The 17,317-nt window shown below is 41.6% G+C and overlaps 1 protein-coding gene across 1 annotated transcript; it reads left to right on the top strand.

The window, feature by feature from the left end:
• Nucleotides 1-6,434: 6,434 nt before the first annotated feature.
• LOC106588714 (scinderin) lies at nt 6,435-17,312 on the top strand. Its single transcript, XM_014177991.3, has 16 exons — nt 6,435-6,767; nt 9,013-9,167; nt 9,908-10,069; nt 10,704-10,853; nt 11,116-11,208; nt 11,281-11,413; nt 11,537-11,625; nt 12,986-13,201; nt 13,456-13,577; nt 13,678-13,768; nt 15,028-15,198; nt 15,438-15,615; nt 16,150-16,271; nt 16,343-16,420; nt 16,516-16,576; nt 16,759-17,312. Exons 1-16 carry the CDS (start codon nt 6,575-6,577, stop codon nt 16,926-16,928), a joined length of 2,184 nt encoding a protein of 727 aa, XP_014033466.1. The 5' UTR covers nt 6,435-6,574; the 3' UTR covers nt 16,929-17,312.
• Nucleotides 17,313-17,317: the final 5 nt, after the last annotated feature.

Below are 17,317 nucleotides of genomic sequence, written 5' to 3' on the forward strand. Positions count from 1 at the left end.
TTCTGTGTTAGCTTACTGTTTTGTTGGGAGTATATGCCAAATGTGCAGTTGAGGGGAAGAATTCAACCTGTCACTGTGACAATGTAACATTTCACGATGCCACTCCAGACTCCTCCAAACCACTTTGAACTGTAAATGTATATGAAGTAATAGCACTTTCCTGTCTATGGATGAAGATAACCTCTGAAAGAGTTCTCTCAGTAATCTGATCTCAAATAATTATGATAGTCAGAGAAGTTGAACCAACAGATCTGGGACCAGTCTTCTATTCTCAAAGTTGGACCTGTTGTAACACTATAGTGTGTATTATTATGACATGAATCTAGTCCATTTAAATCTGCTGATTAATTACAATCCCCTATATAGCACTACTAGGGCTCTGTCCAAAGGTAGTGCGCTATATAGGGCCCTCAAACTCAACTCTGGACCTCAAAGCCAGTTCCACTGTGTTTTGTTTCATTGTTCCCCTCTAGTCATGGACTGCTTTAGACCTGGGACAACAGGTGGGGTGCAATTATCAGGTAGAACAGGAAACCAGCAGGCTCTGGACCTTGTCGGGTAAGAGTTGAATCCCCCTGATATAGGAAATAAGGTGCCATTTGAGATGAAGCCAGAATGTGGCGTTTCCAGGATTTCTCAGCTTGTAATGACCAGGTTCTCCTTTAGAGGGCAGTCTGTACAATATGTGAATTTGGACCAGTTTACTGTGATCTGTTGTGTGTGATCCGTTGACGTGAATTAAGGCTTATATCCCTGAAATTGAGTAATTTAAGATATTAAGTTCCTTCTGCCACTCTGTTCCCAATTGGTAAAATATTGATTGATTGATTGATAGTGATTCCTTATCAGTAATTTACTCCTCTCAGTTTGTGCCTACGAGGGAGTTGCGTAATGTTTTGTGATCCCTACCTACTGCTGATTTGTATTTGACCAACTGAATTTTTACATTCCATCTGATCCATTTTCATGATATACATAGAGGATTTATTAATAACCTGCAAGGCACTGCGTTTTGATAATTTACTTCCCTTCCTATCAAACTCAGTTGAAGAGTTTGTAGAACTACCTAGATTTAATGAAAACCTGTTTTTAATACAACTTTTGTAATATGATTCCTACCTACGTTGTAGAGAACCTTTTTGAAATATGAACTCAAATTAATATAAACTACCCTCTTTCATAGATATAAATATACCTTGATTTTCTTAATAAATAATCAACTGTAGTTTGCCATTGTAATTAGCAGTTTCCTAGGTTATCGTAGAGCACAATTAATTTTGTTTTTGTTCCTAATCAAGCACCTTAATTGTGTATGGAAGAGTGGTTCAGCTTTTGATTGAATGTTAGGATCGAGTGAAGACTTGAAATACTATTGGTACATCAAGAAGAGTGGTTTGATGATCTGACGAGGTTGTTCTTTCTGAATGTCTACTTCTGTCGGGTAGATACATTATTCTGATTAACAACTATTTGACTAGATGTAAATACAAGCTGTTTTTAAAGAGTATAAATGTAGTTTTTATTTATTTGCTTTTCATCATATATTAAATTGTTTGTCCTACCTAGGTATGTTGTCATGCTTTCAGGAAGAAATGTAATAGCACCACATTTGTTGTCACCACATTTGTCTGTTATCTTGTATTTTCTTCAGTCTTTGTTCATACCTTTTTTTTATATAACAAACCACAGAGGAACTGGTAAGAAATGGAACACTCGCATGCTTTAGCACATGAATCAGTGTGACATCACAATGAGTTCATGAACCAGAATTGGAATCATACTGGTACTTCTGATTCGATGGATGTTTGCAAAACGGTGGTCTCCTGAGCAAAACTGAACTCGCACAATGTTGCCATGGGGACAGTGAATAGCCAGTGGGAACAGTTTTTACATCATGAACCCCATATTTGACAAACGCCTGTCTGCATAAATAGCCCCTTTTGGTGGCATTTGGCACATTATTTAATTTCCTTAGGTGGCTGACGGTACGTTGTTATCCATACACTTTCAGGCCCTTTTGGAAGGTGATCTTCCTTTTGCCTAATGGTAAGTTGATATCACTGATGACATGTTGATGCAAGCTTGTATGCTTAGTGACTTGTCAGATGAGCCTTAATTAACATGGTTGTAGCCTCAAAGTTGTTTGACTTGACAATGGAGCAAGAGCACCAATAGATCCTGGAACAGGCTAGTAACCAAAGTTTGAGTCCCAGGACGGACAGGGAAATCTGGAGGAAGTTGCAGCCGAAGAGTTGCTGGCTTCAATTTCCTATGTTCTATACCCAGTACCAGTACCATTGTGCCCTTGGGCAAAGCACTTACCACCAGCAAATATGAAAATAATGTCTCTGCAAATAGTATTGTATATTACACATATTGTATAACTTGTTTATTTTTGCATTTTGTGTGTGCCAGACCAGCAGTGACATTACTTGTCACTGCTGCTCCTAACAGTGCATGGGGGGGTATACCAGGTGTACCACGCAGCCCATCGGCATCCTGGCACACTCTTCCTGTGTACCAGGGTCCCCCGCCTCACCAGCTGGCCTTGACCACTTCAGAGATACAGAGGGGCACTGTTCCAGTGGTGTAAAGTACTTAAGTAAAAATACTTTTAAGTACTACTTACGTAGTTTTTTGGGGTATCTGTGCTGTACTATTTATATTTTTGACAACTTTTACTTTTACTCCACTACATTCCTAAAGAAAATCATTTTTCCTGACACCCAAAAGTACTCGTTACATTTTGAATGCTTAGCAGGACAGGAAAATTGTCGAATTCACACACTTATCAAGAGAACATCCCTGGTCATCCCCTGCCTCTGATCTGGCAGACTCATTAAACACAAATGCTTCAGCGGTTCCAAGATACCCAGACTTCTCCGAGGACGCTTTGAGTAACATTATCCTTTCACAATATGCCACTCTCATGAACATGTTCCCACATCCGCAGCTTCCTCCTTTACCCGTACCCTCCTCCCTCCCTCTGCAACCTCACCTCGGCCCAGTCTATGGAGAGACTCCAGACCTACTCACACCATCTACCCACAGCGACTGAGTCACCCATGGCAAACCCAGTGATGCCAGCTACACCAATACAGCTGGCCGTTTTGAGGACCAGTATCCTGCCTCCCGAGAACTCCAGCAGCCAGGTGATGCCGACTACAGCCAGGGTCACATTATATGGCCTGGACCGCGACGCACTGGCTGACAGGGAGGACTTCACACTAGAGCGCTACCTTGACATGTTCACTGACTGAAACACAGTGACTGTGACTATGGAAAAATAACCAATAAACATTTGGAATAAAGACAATGCTCTGCTGTTGTTTATTCTAATGTAATGTGCATTTGTTTACACTAATCAGTCGTTGGAAATAGAATGCCTTCATTATTGATTAGCAAATGTGAATACCGTCACACTATTAGCTAGTTAATGAACTAGTCATTTTGATATCTCCATGTCTCTGGGAAATTAAATGTAGTTGGTGGATTTACGATATTGATTGATATCAGGCAGGAATGATGACAAACAGGACGATAACATATCAAGACGAGGAAGGAAGACAAGGTGCTATATTTTTTTCAGCACTTGTTTTCTGCTGTTGGAACTGTGGCTGTCGTTCGAAGCAGTTGCCTGATTTTAAGGGCTATGTGTGTAGGCCTTATCCTCTCAAGGCTGAGTGCCCCAAAGGACACAACAGAACAGGGCAAGACTTCTGTTCACATGGAGACCCAATATGAACACATATCTGACCCAATCAAGCAGATGATTCGTCTTGTGAAACATGCTGACCCAGAAGAAAGCACTCAGTGAAAAATTGCCTTAATGAAATGGACTTCACTGCTGTCTAGAGGCAGACAGATTGAAATATTGTCTGTGCTTGTGTTATGACAAGCAGTAGAAAATGTGAGGTGCCGGTACTCAGCTCCGGTAAGATCCTGCCTGCCCAAGTCAAGCACTGAGTGCTATGCCTATTCAATGGGCCAGATTCAGTATGGTGATATTTGGAATTTATATGGTATTTATGACATCATAGCTGTTCTTTCCAAAATAATGAATTAAACCTCTCAAAGATTCAATTCCCAGCAGGTGGTACCTTTTCACTTTGAATTCCAGTAAAGTTGTTGAATTCCAGTAAACTATTGATTTAATTATGAGCCATGTAATAAACTTGTAATAGATGACACATGACAGAACTTGTTTGCTTAACTGCATGTAATCACTTACTGGTGGAGAGGTCACAGCCTGTCTTTGAATCTAACACACACACACACACACACACACACACACACTTTTACTGCACTAATTTCAAAGTACCACTGCCTGTAAACTTCCCTTAAATTGCCTATCTTACCGTAAAATATGTTGCCTACCTCACCATTGTAAAGAAAATACTATGAGGAAATAACACAGCCAATGTAAAGCTGAACATAGTAACTTTAAGTGACGCTGAAGTGTGGGTATATATTGCAGATATATTGCAGATAAAGGAAATTGACACCCATAGCTTGCACTTTAATATCAGTTCCGCACCAAAAACAGGATATCACATGACACTGTGTTTTGATATGTTTACAGTGCTAAGCAACAGCACTGTTTTGCTCCATTTCATTTCTGACATTGATAATTTTTTTCTATCTTTCATATGCCCATAGACTATATTATGTTCAGCAATATATAGAAAAAATACCCAAATCAAAAAATGTATATTAAAAAAATTACTGTACTTTTTTTTTTTACATTAACAATTGAATGTATGGAAATTGTTGTTGAACTCAAAATACTACTCATATTTCAGAACAAGCGGTAAAGCTTCATTTGACTCCAGTTTTTGCTTTGTAGCACCTACGTATGAAATATTATGGAGTCTTAAAGGAGGAGGTCTGGGTAAGTCCAAAAATGTCATAAATATGCCAACTTTGATTATTTCTCAATTATGCTTTTTGATACAAATGTCAAAGATATGTCAACAATACTTCCTCCAAAGGACCATTCTATTTATTAAACGTTGTGAAAGTCCCGAAATCATGGTCTTTTTTTGTCCTGGTTTCGTGAGGAATCACCATTATAAAGCTTCCATCACTGGTCTGGTTCCTCCTCTTCTATTGCTCACATTAACTGACACTAAGTGGAAACTGGTCACTGGCGTCACCAACTTTAACCTTATTTTTGAGGGGGTTAAAACTCTACAGTACTCAAAACAGATTAGTTGCACAACATTATCAGATTGGTCTTGTAAAAAAACACTTATGTATTAGTTAGTAGTAAGTAGTTGTACTACAGACTGTCATTGTATTTCTAGACTTATGAGGAAAATGCTTGACATTTTCCAAAGATTTGGCCCCAAGCTGTGCAATGTGTTGGAATTGAGCAGCTACGGCTGGTAAATCTACAAGTTTTGAATACCATCACAAAGACCTTGGACTAGGACTCTCCCCTAAGCCATAACCATTAGAGACCAGTCTAATACGAAACAAGAAATAGGGAACTTGAAAGGGAACCATTCTGTAATGTCTGGTTTATATTTAGTTTCTTGGTCAAATGGTAATATTTTTTTAAACCAGAGTAGAGATCAATTCTGAACTGATGCAATTGTGGGGAATTGTTTCTGGTTGTCTATGTTTGTAAGTGCAGAGACAAATAACCACACACTGATATCATGGTCCAAACACACCAAAACAGTCGTGAAGAGGGCACAACAAAACCTTTTTCCCCTCGGGCGATTGAAAAGATTTGGAATGGGTCTCCAGACCCTAAAAAAGTTCTACAGCTGCACCATTGAGAGCATCCTGACCAATTGCATGGTATGGTATGGCAACTGCTCGGCATCGACATTGACTCTGTACCGGTACCCCCTGTATATATGGCCTCGTTATTATTATGTCATTTTATTGTGTTACTTTTTATGAAATGTTTTACTTAGTTTATTTAGTAAATATTTACTTAACTCTATTTCTTAAACTGCATTGTTGGTTAAGGGTTTGTAAGTAAGCATTTCACGGTAAGGTCTACACATGTTGTATTCGGCGCATGTGATAAATATAATTTGATTTGGTTTGCTGAGCTTTGTTGAAACTACAAGATAAACATCTCTGTTGACCTGATCTGAATGCAAGTTATTTGAAGCCTAATATTATGATGTAATAAAGTTATTATAGCAGAACCTTTACTCTGAGCGCTTTTCCAAGGGCATATTGGAAATAATGAGCATGGATAGAGACAGTAATATGTAGGTGTAGTGAAAACGTGTGTGTGTGTGTGTGTGTGTGTGTGTGTGTGTGTGTGTGTGTGTGTGTGTGTGTGTGTGTGTGTGGTGTGTGTGTGTGTGTGTGTATGTGCACGCATGCATTGTGTGTGTACTTTGGCAGCCTCTAAGACACACCCACCCCCTCTCAGCCTCAACCTCAGCCTTATAGCCCTGCACACTGCTGCTATTGACTCACTCCTCTCCTGGACCAGACAGAGAACAGAGCAGCAGTCTGTGCCTCGCTCTCACCCCATACTCTTCTCACCACACCAGGGATCCACGTCCAGCCGTCGCCCTTCTGCTACCAGACAACCAGAGGAACCATGGTGCTCTACCACAGGGAGTTTGACAAGGCAGGCAGGGCAGCCGGTCTCCAGATATGGAGGATAGAGAAGATTGACCTGGTCCCTGTGCCTGAGAACCTGCACGGGAACTTCTATGTTGGGGACGCGTACGTGGTCCTCCACACCGTCAAACAGCGGGATAGCTGCTTCTATGACCTGCACTACTGGCTGGGTGAGTTGGAGTGAATGAGCGAGTGTGTTTCCTCAGGCTCTTCCCACACTGGATGATTTGTTTACTGATGGAGGGTTATGAATCCCTGGAGATTAACGTGAATACATTTGGGGAGTGCTTCATAGACGTTCAAGTTTTATAGCTACAGGCTGAAATCCATGGCATAATATTCTCAGAACCTTCTCATTAACATGAATAAATACATTGGCAATAGCTAAAATAACTTAGCATCAAAGGACATAATATACTAACAGTGTTATAACACATTCCCTTCATCATAGGATCATATCTGAGTAGATGTATTCATATAGGAGAAGAGCAGGTTGTACATACAAGACAGAGCAAGATAGATGGTTTGGCTTGACACCACGAATACAGATATGAGATGCTGATAATGTTGAGAAAGATTGGATTTATTAATCACTATTATTTGGCATTGCTGCTGGCCTGCACCTCCCCGCTCTTTGTGGATGATCGTGTGTGAGCAGGGATGGAACATAAGGATTTTGGGCACCTGGACAGCCAGGCTAGCCATCTAAAAAGTCAAGCAGTCTAAAAATTCAAAAGGCACTCTTCATCCCTGTGGATGGAAATTGTGAGGTCTGTGAGGTGCTGTTGTCTTGGTGTACAGAGAAGTAAAGCAGAAGCAAGTCGGCCGATCTTGTCATCAGCTGAGCTGAATACAGTTTTTTTGCCTGAAGTAAAACATGAAAGTGACTATCTGGGTGGGGTGATTGACTATCATGAATGTTCCTGGATAAGATAAGGTCATTCTCAGCAGAGGTCGTAAACTATATCAGTCTTCGTTCCACACGTAGTGGGACGGGGATGTTTTCCCTTCCTATCAGGACTATAGCCACTCTGGAAAACGATCAAGCCTTTTCATTAACCTTTGAGTAACTTCTCTGTTCAGCTGTCTCAGAGTACACACATTGTACCTGAAAGTGCTGTCAGTTTTGTGGTGGAACTACTGAACCATGCAAGTCAAGGCTACTGATCTTTAACTCCAGCTTCCTTCCTAGACACAAAATCATATATTTGTAGGTCTCTCTCTCTCCCACACCCTCTCTCTTTCTCCCTCTCTCTCTCTCTCACTCTCCCACCTTCTCTCTCTCTCCCACCCTTCCTCTTTCCTCTCCTCCCTCATGCCCCCCCCCCCCCCCCATCATTAATCATTAACCTCTAAACACACTAATGGACCTCCAAAGGGTTTCCTTCACATTATGCTTGATGCTATGGGCTTTAATTTTTCCCTCAGTTCCTTCATTCAGTCACTCACTAAATTAGAATGGCAACATGTTATAGACTGGTAGCTAATGTTTAACTATGTTAGTCACACCAAAATAGTAGGTATGACTTGGACTGTTTACCTACCTCATCAGGCCTACAAGGTACCACTTACAGGGTTCCAGCTCCTCAAATCAAGTCCAATTGTATTGGTTACATACACATGGTTTGCAGATGTTATTGCGAGTGTAGTGAAATGCTTGTGCTTTTAGTTCCGACAGTGCAGCAATATATAACATGTATTCTCACAATTCCACAACAACTACCTAATTAAAAACAAATCTAAGTAAAGGAATGGAATAAGAATATATACATATAAATATATGGATGAGCAATGACAGAGCTGCATAGGCAAGATGCAATAGATGGTATAAAATATAGTATAGTATAGTATAGTATAGTATAGTATTGTATAGTATAGTATAGTATATGAGATGACTAATGCAAGATATGTAAACATTATTAAAGTGGCATTATGAAAGTGACTAGTGATCCATTTATTCAAGTGGCCAATGATTTCAAGTCTATACCCAGGCAGCAGCATCTCTGTGTTAGTGATGGCTGTTTAACAGTCTGATGGCCTTGAGATGGGTGATAAACCACGGTTGTGTTGTGCAGCAGCAGCAGTCACTCAGAAATGTACAATGGCAACACGCAAGGCTGTTAGATTCTGTTTGAGAGTGAAAATATGAAAACCGTATCACCAGTGTGATTATTGTTGCCAAGCCATCTGTCTGCAAGGGTGACAAAAAAGATGTGAACAAACAGGCCCACGCCACACAGTGTGAAAATAAAGCATACTATGAACATCACAGTGATAACATCAGCTAGGCAGTTTGACTCATAAGAATGAACATTGGGATTAAGTTCCTTTGTCTAAACTTGAATACTCTCTCATTTCATGCCAACATTTATCATATTGTATTTAAGTATTGTACCACTCATGTTCTCTCCTTAGGTAAGGAGTGCAGCCAGGATGAGAGCACGGCGGCGGCCATATTTACTGTTCAGCTGGATGATTTCCTAGGAGGGAAGCCTGTCCAGTACAGAGAACTGCAGGGGTTCGAGTCCACCGCCTTCACACGATACTTCAAGGGAGGCATCACATATAAAGTACAGTATTGTCTTACTGATGCATTTTATTTCAGTTTATGTCACTAATATTAGATTTGTTCCTGTATCTGTCTTACTGCTGTTTACTACTAGAAGATATGGTGTTATATTGAACCAAAAAGCACCCTTATTTTTAGCAGTGAACATTCATTCCATTTGCCACATTTCAGACCTGGGCATCATACGCTGGAGGTCTGCTATTAAATAAACACTTGTTGTAACGTTTTGTTTGGCCCTGACCATGGGCAGCAATCTGACTCATGGGATGGTAAAGGAACCTGGTGTGCAGATGAAAAGGAAAAACAGTTATGCGTGATCCTCACGTTGTTTGTTTTCCTTGGTTCAGAGCCTTTCTTGATTTTCCTTAATATTACCCAATCACTAGAAGGAACTACTTGACATTCTAACCTTGTTCAACCTCACAGGGTACTCATAGGCTCTGACATTGACTTTTATATGTTGTTTCAGGGATGTTTCTGTTGGGTACTATGTCATCAAATCAAATCAATTTTTTTTAAATAGCCCTTCTTACATCAGCTGATATCTCAAAGTGCTGTACAGAAACCCAGCCTAAAACCCAGCCTATGTAACTGTATCTTGTTTTGTATGTGATGTATGCTATGTACATCTTGTATTGCTTTTAAACTGAGCAAGACAAATTCCCTCTTGAGGGCAATGAAGTATTCAATTTCATCCTGATGTACTCCATTTTTTTAATATTATATCCTGTTCTATTCTAGGCCGGAGGCGTGGCCTCTGGGTTCCATCACGTGGTCACCAACGACCTGTCAGCTCTGAGACTATTCCATATCAAAGGTCGCCGCGTCGTCAGGGCAACCGAGGTCACCCTCAACTGGTCCAGCTTCAACAGAGGGGACGGTTTCATCGTGGACCTTGGTGCAGTAAGTTTTGATTGATTGATTGATTGATTGATCTACTGATTGACTAATTGACTCATCAATGGATCGACGGATCGGTAGATTGTACTTTAGCCTCCCTCTATGTGAGAGTATACCATATAGATATAGAACATGTATCAATGATATAGTGTCTATGTTGGGAACACTGCCTCTGCCACTTGTATGGCACAGATGGTAGTGCACTCAGAGAACCTGTAACAACAGTTCATTTGTTTGACTGTCACCTTCCTGAGAAAACAGACACATTGTCCAGACAAACTTCAAATTCTGTTGAAAGTCAAATATTAACTGTTCGGCTTGAGTTCTTCTTAAATATATGCAGGCCTACGGTATGTTGACTTGAGGTGGGTTTATGTATCAGATCATTTGATATACAAGGTATCCTAATGTTTACCAAACTAAATCTAAAAGCTGTACTGTTCTCTTATTTGAATATTGCCGGAAATAAGGATGTATTGCCACATAACAGTGACCCACTGCGTTTGAACCCGGGTCATCTGTTTGCCCCAGCATAGTGTTAGTTATCCCTCGAAGCTAAACGCCTGTATGCACCTGGAACTTGATAAAGTGAGCAACAACCTTTTTCAAATGAACCGTACCTGTTACTCGTCTATAGGTTATCTACCAGTGGTGTGGTTCAGAGTGCAACAAGTTTGAGCGCCTGAAGGCAGCGCAGGTGGCTGCCAGTATCCGTGACAATGAGAGGAATGGCCGAGCAAAGCTGGTTGTCGTGGAAGAGGGGAGCGAGCCATCTGAGTTAACTGAGGTGACAGATGCTAATTCAATATGTATTTTTACAACCACAATATTGAACTTTCATTCCCTAGTCTAGAGTTTGCGCTCTTGAATGGACATTTATCGCGAATTACTGCAGGCACCTAACTGTATGACAGTTAAATAATCCACTTATGTACACTATCATTTTGCTATCTCCATTAACACAGTATTATCAATTTTAATATTATTAATATTGTCAATATTATCTTAGTCTTTTTTGTCTTTGTGTTTTTACCGGTCAACCTTAACAGGTACTTGGCAACAAGCCAGATCTACCAGAAGGTGATGACAATGACGATGTGATGGCAGATATCTCCAACAGGAAGATGGCCAAACTCTACATGGTATGGGACACAGTCTATACACACTAACACACACTCACACACACACACTCATCTCGATGTTATTCCTTTCAGGTATCAGATGCGTCCGGAGAAATGCAGGTGACCCTGGTCTCAGAGGAGAACCCGTTCTCTCAGAGCCATCTGCTGTCTGACGAGTGCTTCATCCTGGACCACGGGAAGAGCAAGATGATCTTTGTCTGGAAAGGTACGTATTTAAACTGCTACACATGCTTATCTTGACCGTCTAAATTCATCCCCTCATCCTTTAGTACCTCCCATCTTTTTGTACCTCTTCTTCTGCATGAATCTTCCATCATCACCCATAAAGGCCGTAACGCCAACCCCAGCGAGAGGAAGACTGCCATGAAGACTGCTGAGGGCTTCATCAAGCAGATGGGCTACCCAGCTAACACACAGGTTTATGCTCATTATCATCCATATAGCGTCAGTCATAATTGCTTTGGTTGGATCATTTGATTGGATCAACTCGTGACTCAAATATCAGTCTATGTCAGTTCATGACCTGCTAAACTGATCAAATCAAACTTTATTTGTCACATGCATCGAATTCCACAAGTGTAGACTTTACCTTGAAATGCTTACTTACAAGCCCTTAACCAACAGTGCAGTACAAGAATAGTTAAGAAAATATTTACCAAATTAACTAAAGTAAATAATAATTTGTACATGTAGGTAGGGGTGAAGTGGCTATGCATAGATAATAAACAGCGAGTAGCAGCAGTGTACAAAACAAATGGGGGGGGAGCAGTACTCTGACCTCACTGACTACACTGCCAGTTCTCTGACCTCCTCCCTATAGGCTGTCTCATTGTTGTCGGTGATCAGGCCTACCATTGTTGTGTCATCAGCAAACTTAATGATGGTGTTGGAGTCGTGTTTGGCCACGCAGTCGTGGGTGACCAGGGAGTACAGGAGTGGACTAAGTACACACCCCTGAGGGGCCCCAGTGTTGAGGACCAGCGTGGCAGATGTGTTGTTACCTACCCTTACCACCTGGGGGTGGCCCGTCAGGAAGTCCAGGATCCAGTTGCAGCGGGAGGTGTTTAGTTCCAGGGTCCTTAGCTTAGTGATGAGCTTCTTGGGCACTATGGTGTTGAACGCTGAGTTGTAGTCAGTGAACAGAATAATTCTCATAGGTGTTCCTTTTGTCTAGGTGGGAAAGGGCAGTGTGAAGTGCGATTGAGATTGCGTCATCTGTGGATCTGTTGGGGCGGTATGCGAATTGGAGTGGGTCTAGGGTATCCGGGAGGATGGTGTTGATGTGAGCCATGACCAGCCTTTTCTCAGGTTTTTGCCTGCCATATGAGTTCTGTTATACTCACAGACACCATTCAAACAGTTTTAGAACCTTCAGAGTGTTTTCTATCCAAATCTACTAATAATATGCATATTCTAGTTTCTGGGCCAGAGTAGTAACCTGTTTAAATTGGGTACGTTTTTAATCCGGCCGTGAAAATACTGCCCCCTAGCCCAGACAGGTTAAAGAAAAAAGATTCTTCCAATTCGTGGTGAGTAATCACTGTTCTAATGTCCAGAAGTTATTTTCGGTCGCAAGAGACGGTAGCAGCAACATTATGTACAAAATAAGTTACAAAATAAGTTACGAACAAGGCAAAAAAAAATTAAAAATAGCACAATTGGCTAGGAGTATGTAAAACGTCAGCCATCCTCTTCAGCGCCATCTTAATCAGGACTGAAGGAGAGTTGATCCCCAACGCTGACATTCATAGAAACAACTCCTCTTCTCTATCTCCAGATCCAGGTACTTCCAGAGGGTGGGGAGACTCCCATCTTCAAGCATTTCTTCCAGGGGTGGAGGGATAAAAACCAGAGCGAGGGGTTTGGGAAGGTCTTTGTGACCGAGAGGATCGCAAAGATACGTCAGGTGGAGTTTGATGCCTCCAAACTCCATGAGTCCCAGAGCATGGCAGCCCATTATAACATGGTGGATGATGGCACAGGAGACACTCAGGTACAGGACCATGTGTTACTGCCACAAGACTGTTAGCCCGCTGAGCTAAGGTCTAAGCAATAGATCAGGGAGCTAACACAGGCTTTCAGGTATCAGGCAAGGTTCTTCATTACGCAAGCATTACGAGCAGTGGATAAGCAAATGTGCTAATCTAAAAATGAGTCAGGTGTTTTATTCAACTGACAATTCCAATCACATGGATTGTAAACAAATGATAGTAGAATAGCAAGCCAGATGCATGTTTCATGTTCCAGATCTTCAGAGTGGAGAGCAGTGGTCGAGTCCCAATCGACCCAAAGACCTATGGCCAGTTCTATGGAGGAGACTGTTACATCATCCTCTATACATATAAGAGAGGACAGATCATCTACACCTGGTGAGTCTGGTAGACCTGTGCTCATATATTCAATTAGATTGGTTGGTTGGTTGGATGGATGGATTGATTAATTGATTGATCCCTATACTTCCTGTGGCAGGCAGGGGGCTAACAGCACTCTAGATGAGCTCACAGCTTCTGCCTTCCTGACTGTGGAGCTCGATCGCTCTCTGGGTGGGAATGCAGTTCAGGTAAGTCTAACTAACCCAAATTAAGTTGAGGATCTCTTATTGTCCAATGTCCATAGATGTCCAGTGGATGTGCTTTATCCCAACCCCTCCAAAAGACACAAACACTGCTGTTGGAGCGAAGGCCCTCGGTGGAAATGTGTAAAAGCTGTAGAAAGATTTAAACCTTTTTTTTAGATCACAGTTGTAAAGTGTGATACTAGAGGTTATTCTCTCCAGCCCATAGTGTATTAAATTCCCTAATTTGATTGTTTTATCAGGGTTTACTTTCCATGTCTACGGGGCATGATGTAATCTTTTCTCTGGATGTGAAGTTGGTATCTCATAATCTGATTCAATAGTTTATGATCAACTGTTAGCACAGGGTGCCGCTGGGAGATTCTCAATTGGTTTTACTAACTCCTCCGTCCTCTCCTCACCTCTTTTTTAAAAAAGGTCAAAGGTAATTGAGGAGAGGAAACGTGGAAACAACTGCACTTGTATGAAATGAGAATCTCCTTGTCCACTCGTGCCTCATCAGGCAAATGGAGAGCTTGGGACTATAAGGTTCAATGTGGAAAAAGATGATTCTGATGGTTCTGATCCCTCAACGGTTTGAATGGTGTCAGCGATGTTTATCTTGTATTCTTTTGAAATGAACAACATGATTTGGGGTATTTAGACTACTATATAGGTAGAGAACATTGAACAGAACAAGGCTATGTCAATAACAACATTTAGACAAAAATGCAGATACAATCTTATAGTCCCAAACTCTCGAAATGCGTTTGCAGGGGTGGAATACCCAAATAAATGTGTAAAGCGATGAAAACAAATGGAGCTAGTTGTGGCAGACATTTTATAGATAAGTAGAGTATAGTTTTTAAATGTGTACTTGTTTTTCACCATTGAAAAAAAAACACATCTGATTCAAAGTGGGTGTGGCGGATTATAAAACACTTCTGCGCTACCTGCCGCGAGGACACTCTTGTGCATCCTCTGCTGACGTGGGTCATCGAAGAGGGAGCAGACTCCTTTGTTCGCCTACTAACGAATTGACACTTTCCTCGACCACTCGACAACTTATCGGTTTCTGGGTCACGGAGGATAGATAACGGTATTTTGCCCAAATGAGAATCTCCCACTGTGTATGCCATGTTATAGTGCCCCCTAGTGGTTGTCTACAGCATAGTTTTCTACCTGGCCCTCCAGCTATGGCTTTGCTATCCTTAAGCTCCTGTACCAAATTTGATATGCGTTACTACTCTCTTTTGGTTTCCTAGGTGAGAGTATCCCAAGGAAAAGAGCCTGCCCATCTCCTGAGTCTGTTCAAAGCCAAGCCCCTCATCGTGTATAAGAGTGGTACCTCACGCATCGGAGGCCAGGCACCTGCAGCCCCCACACGCCTGTTCCAGGTCCGACGGAACCTGGGCACCATCACACGCATCGCAGAGGTTAGGATATTCTCTCACAGACACACACCTATGGTTGTTTGATTGGCAGAGATGGAAGGTATACACACATGAATGCAGTTTTCACACTATATTGTGAATAGGCACTGATTATGCTAAATTTGAGTTTTTTTGCATTGGCATTTACGATGCTCATTTGTCATTTCCTATCATCTAGACTGGAGGTCAGTGTTTCCTCACCACTAGATCCCAGTTGCATTGTCTGTTGTGTGTTATGGCAGGTGGATGCAGAGGCTGGCAGCCTGAACTCTAACGATGCATACCTGCTGAAGCTGCCCTCGGGGGGGAGCTACCTGTGGGTGGGTAAGGGTGCCAGCGAGGACGAAGAGCGGGGGGCCCAGTACCTGAGTCAGGTGCTGAAGTGTCAAACACAACGCATCGTAGAGGGACAGGAACCAGGTGAGAATATCATACAGATTCCTTGGCCTGGGCTCATGTTCATAAAACGTCTCAGAGGAGGAGTGCTAATGTAGTATTAATTTTCCTTTCTAGTTCATAATGAATAACAATATATGGACGGGTTCCTGATATTAGATCAGAAGTTCTACTCCGAGAAGCTTTATGAGGGGCGGCAGGTAGCCTAGTGGTTAGAGCGTTGGACTAGTAACCGAAAGGTTGCAAGATTGAATCCCTGAGTTGACAAGGTAAAAACCTGTTGTTCTGCCCCTGAATAAGGCAGTTAACCCACTGTTCCTAGGTCATCATTGAAAATAAGATTTTTTTTTCTTAGCTGACTTGCCAAGTTAAATAAAGGTCAAATTAAATTTTAAAAAATAGATGTGATGTAGTACTCAGGAAAGTCACCAGGGGGCAGACTGACACAAGGAAAGTCTTGAGACAGATTGAGAAGTTTGAGGTTTTTAGTCCTAAAAATGTATATCACAAGTTCAAGATGCAAAGAAACCCAAGCAGATTTGTTTTGTTTGGTTGTAGCGAACTTCTGGGCAGCGTTAGGGGGAAAGAAGGACTACCAAACATCAGAGAGACTGGCGAGTAAGAGCCTCACTCAACAACCTCGCCTGTTCGCCTGCTCCAACAAGACTGGCAGGTTCATAGTGAGTACCGCACACTCACACACTCACACACACACACACACACATAGATAGATGACAAATACTGTTTGCAGATTGAGGAGGTTCCAGGGGAGTTTACTCAGGAGGACCTGGCAGAGGATGACGTGATGCTGTTGGATGTCTGGGATCAGGTATGGAGCTTGTTACAGATCCTCAAATTACAATTTTCAGCCCATTTCTAACTCTATGGAGGTTGAACTACATTGATGTTAATTTTTTGTGATAGGTGTTTATCTGGATTGGCAAAGATGCCAATGAAGTTGAGAGAACTGAATCTTTAAAATCAGGTGAGTTTTGGTCTTTGCCTTGTGTGTGTATATAGGGTAGTTTATTTTTCGTAATACGTTTAAGATATAGTTTACTATAATACATAAATATGTGTATATACCTTTAATATATAAGGGGTGTGAACACCCTCTTTTCTATGGTTTATCCCATTGATAACATCTCTGTGCTCCCTTCCTTACAGCCAAGACATACATAGAGACGGATCCGGGCGGTCGGGATAAGAGGACCTCCATAGTGATGGTGAAGCAGGGTCATGAGCCCCCCACCTTCACAGGGTGGTTCCTGGGGTGGGACGCGGCACGCTGGGACTCAGTCACCATGGCCAGGACCATGAAGACACTGCAGATTTAGCATCAATGAATCCCAAAAGTTATAACACCATTATAACACAGTTTAGACAGTTATAACAGTTATAACATTCACTCTGTATTCAGTAGAGGGTTTACAAAATACTAGTGTGAAAGGAGGGTTAGCTATCCCTTCAGGGACTAGTGTTAACCCCAGATGACGTGTACTGCTTGGACATCTTTGTTGTTTTGTTCCAAAGACAAAAGACCAAAAAGTATGATATATGATGTTAATTTGAATGCGGATCTTTACATTTGGACTACGTCTGGAAATAAATATTGCTATTTGCTCTGTAAAAACAAAAATAATAAGTTTGTAATTTGTGTGTTGGCGAGTATGGAAGATTGAATGCTTTTGTCATTAAAAACTCTGATAGAAAATGCATAACGCCT

Source organism: Salmo salar, chromosome 27 (assembly GCF_965601325.2).
Source record: "Salmo salar chromosome 27, fSalSal1, whole genome shotgun sequence".
Lineage (NCBI taxonomy): Eukaryota > Metazoa > Chordata > Actinopteri > Salmoniformes > Salmonidae > Salmo > Salmo salar.